This window comes from Aptenodytes forsteri, unplaced genomic scaffold (assembly GCF_000699145.1).
Source record: "Aptenodytes forsteri isolate BGI_AS27 unplaced genomic scaffold, ASM69914v1 Scaffold145, whole genome shotgun sequence".
Lineage (NCBI taxonomy): Eukaryota > Metazoa > Chordata > Aves > Sphenisciformes > Spheniscidae > Aptenodytes > Aptenodytes forsteri.
In genome coordinates, this window is record NW_008795122.1 from 3,851,895 (window position 1) to 3,855,115 (window position 3,221).

A 3,221-nucleotide genomic window follows, 5' to 3' on the forward strand; every position below is an offset into this window, starting at 1 on the left:
GGCGGGGAGGCCGCAGACCCGGCGCCCGGGGCGCAGCAGGGGGTAACCATGCGGAGTCTTACCCATACCGCCCTTTGAGCGTCATCCTTAGGATGAGCTGTCCACGAAACCGTGCCCCGGCTTTGCTGAGGAGAGAAGTGGTCTGGGTCAGCTCCAGCAGAGCCGGGGAAAGAGCTAGGAGGAACGCTGTCTGGCCGATCCAGGGTCCAGTGCTCGAGCGCAATTAGTAGCCTGTTTTTATTCAGTTGCATCGGTGGACCTTGACTGTCTCCCATGTTCTTGACCATGACAACAGTGCCTAAAGACGAAGTCTTCCACTGGAGAAGGAAAACTTAGGAGAGGATTTTTTTCCTCTCTGTATTGGCAGGCATGTTTCTAATAAAAGGATTTTTTCAGAGAATAATTAAATGCCTTGCAGTTCCATCAAACATTTCTACCCAATGTGCCTTTCCTTCTCTTTGCTGAATTTTTTTCTCCAGTGTATAGAGACAGGGTACAGGGCTTTGGTCTCACAGTGAACCGTTTCTGACTAAATTGTAAGTTATGCTTCTGATGTGGCTGAGCAAAGGTTGTAATCAGCATGGTGCCGTAAAACCCAAGAGGCGAAATTAGAGCGGTGTGTAGATTTTAAATAAATAAACCCTAGCTGAAAGATGAACTAGCCTGTAAACAGCCTTCCTTTTCTTACTTCAAAGCGTGGCCCATCATCATAATTCTCACAGACTAATGAATCTCTTACTTGGGGCAGAAAGAACAAAAACTGTTCTCAATGTTTAGGGCTTTTAAGAGCTGCTTCCAGGCTTCTAAAAATGTTTTGAAGTTTTGTGGGTTTTTTTCTTCTTGCAGGAACAGATGTCGTCATTGTTAAAAATGGCAGAAGAATATGTGGCACAGGAGGCTGCTTAGCCAATGCACCTCTGCATCAGAACAAGAGCTATTTTGAGTTTAAAATCCAGTCCACAGGTTAGTCCGCAAAAATGTACAACTTTAAAGTTGGAAGGTATGTCAGATTGCCTGCTGGTGGTCATACCTCAAATAGCGAGCACGTGCATCTTTCTAATTGCATCCTTGAACTTGTGAACATTGGACAGTTTTATCAGTTGTCATTGTGTAAAAGGAAATTTCCTTTTTTTTTTTTTAATTGTGGCTCTGAAATATTAAAAAGAATGGTAAGTATATTACTAAAGGACTGCACATACTAAAACACCATATTGTTTTGTATGCTGTTACACGCATGTTTTTCAGTTAGCATATTTTAGAAATGTTTTTTGGTAAATAAATGCTTATTACCACATAAAACACTGTAGCTATGAAGTTGGTTTTTTTTTAAATAGTGCAGTTTATCCAGCAATATTTGTAGCTATTTGTCTACCTTCATTTGCTTTTAACATGCACTGTGTTTGCCCAAGAAAGGATAATGCTCCTTGTGCTACCCTTTGCTCTTCAAATCAAATGTACAGCACTTATTCCAACACCGCCTTATCAAAAGGAGCCTTTAAGCACCCAGTTTCTTTTATTTGTTTAGCACAGATCTAATGCAAGGCAGCTGAAAGTGAATGAAATTTGGAAGCGTTATGCTTTTACTAATACAGTCAGCTTCACTAGTACAGAGTGTACTCCAGGCTTGCCTGTATTCTGATATTAAAAATCAGCCTGTATTTTTAAAAACAACAGACACTGCAAAAATGAAGCTGTTCTTTCCCTAAGTGTGTAGGGGGAGGGAAGAAGAAGGGAAGTGTTAGTCCAGAGACAGGCCTTAGGATACCAGCTGGAGCTTGAACCTGGTGGTTTTTGGGTAAGGGTTGTTTGCATTCGGTTGGATTGGAGTGCAGGCAGCATGAACGCAAACCTGTCCAAAACACCTTGCAGTCAAACTAGTTGTTTACTACATGTAAACCCCAGATCAGTCTTAACTTGGCAATTTTAGTATTCTTTCTGTTGGGGGAAGAATCCACTGCAGCTGTTGTTCATATATGGTCATTATTCACACAGATACAGTATCCATGTTGTTATACTTGAGAAACACAGGAAATAAACTCTCCTGGTCCCTGTGAGCCGTGTCTCGTCTATTCCTGTGCCCCAAGGGCAGGAGAATTGTAGATAGCTTAACTTAAAACTTCAATTCCCAGAAGTGTCCCTGCGCAATCTATTAGGGGTCATCTGTCGGGTCACCCTGACTATTGGAAAGTTTTCTGAAGTCTAATCTGAATCTTGTTCACACTCTTGTCCTTTTCATTCTGGGCATGTAAGTATTAGAGTAAGTTGTTCTGCAATTTTGTCTTTTGAAACTAATTTTCTTTATATTTTTGCCTCATTGTAGTCTTCTGTAGATTAAACAGTCCCAGTTTTTCTTTTTTTCATTGTCTCCTTATAGATGATGTTTTTACACTTTTGATTGGTTTTGTTGTTTCTTCTAGAATATCTCTAATTGACCTAATTTGTCTTGAGGTATGATGCTTAAAATGGATGCTCTGCTCCAGCTGCAGCAGCAGTAGACATCCTTCATCTGCTGTACATACAATATGTCTGCTTTATACATGCCATACATCCAGAAGTTTTTCACAACAGTAGGGCACAGACTCACGCTCAGCACGTGGTCTGTGATAACCCCCAAATTATATTCTATGAACTGGTTGCCAAGCCACTATTGTATTTGTGCCACTTACTATTCCTACTTTCCTGCTGTTCTTCGTAATTCAGAAAAAGCAAATGCATTTTCCTTATTTCAAACCTCTTCACCAGTTCTTAACCAGGAAGCCACCGAGGCGAAGGGCTCCGGAGCGGAGGATCGCGCCAGGGCACCCTTCCTAAAGTGGCAAAACCACAGCAAAAACTGTGAAGGCAAAAGCGCAGGGGGTGAGAGGGTGAGAGCCGGAGGAGGGAGCTTCTGACGAGCGGCAGCTCTCACTCAGCATGGGCGGGGACAGGAGGGACGGCAGTCAAATCCCCTCACATACCAGAGCAGCCCCCAGGGAGCGCAGCGAACATGGCAGGCAAACAGGACGTGGTGCGGCAGAAGGACGTGGCATGGCAGTTTGCGTGGCAGACATGGCGCGGCAGAAGGACATGGCGTGGCAGTTTGCACAGCAGATGTGGCACGGCAGAAGGACGTGGCGTGGCAGTTTGCGCGGCAAGTTCGTGCAGGAGGGTGTGCAGGGAGGGCGAGCGGGCAGGGTGCAGTCCCCCTCCTGGCCCCAACTCAATTGGTAGTCATTAGTCAT

The 3,221-nt window shown here is 44.1% G+C and overlaps 1 protein-coding gene across 1 annotated transcript in view; it reads left to right on the forward strand.

The window, feature by feature from the left end:
- Positions 1 to 3,221, forward strand: part of SPRYD7 (SPRY domain containing 7) — a 15,449-nt gene that overhangs the window by 2,549 nt on the left and 9,679 nt on the right. Inside the window, exon 2 of the mRNA XM_009277173.2 lies at positions 847 to 963. Within this exon, the coding sequence (XP_009275448.1) occupies positions 847 to 963 (117 nt within the window). The remainder of the gene's footprint in view (positions 1 to 846; positions 964 to 3,221) is intronic.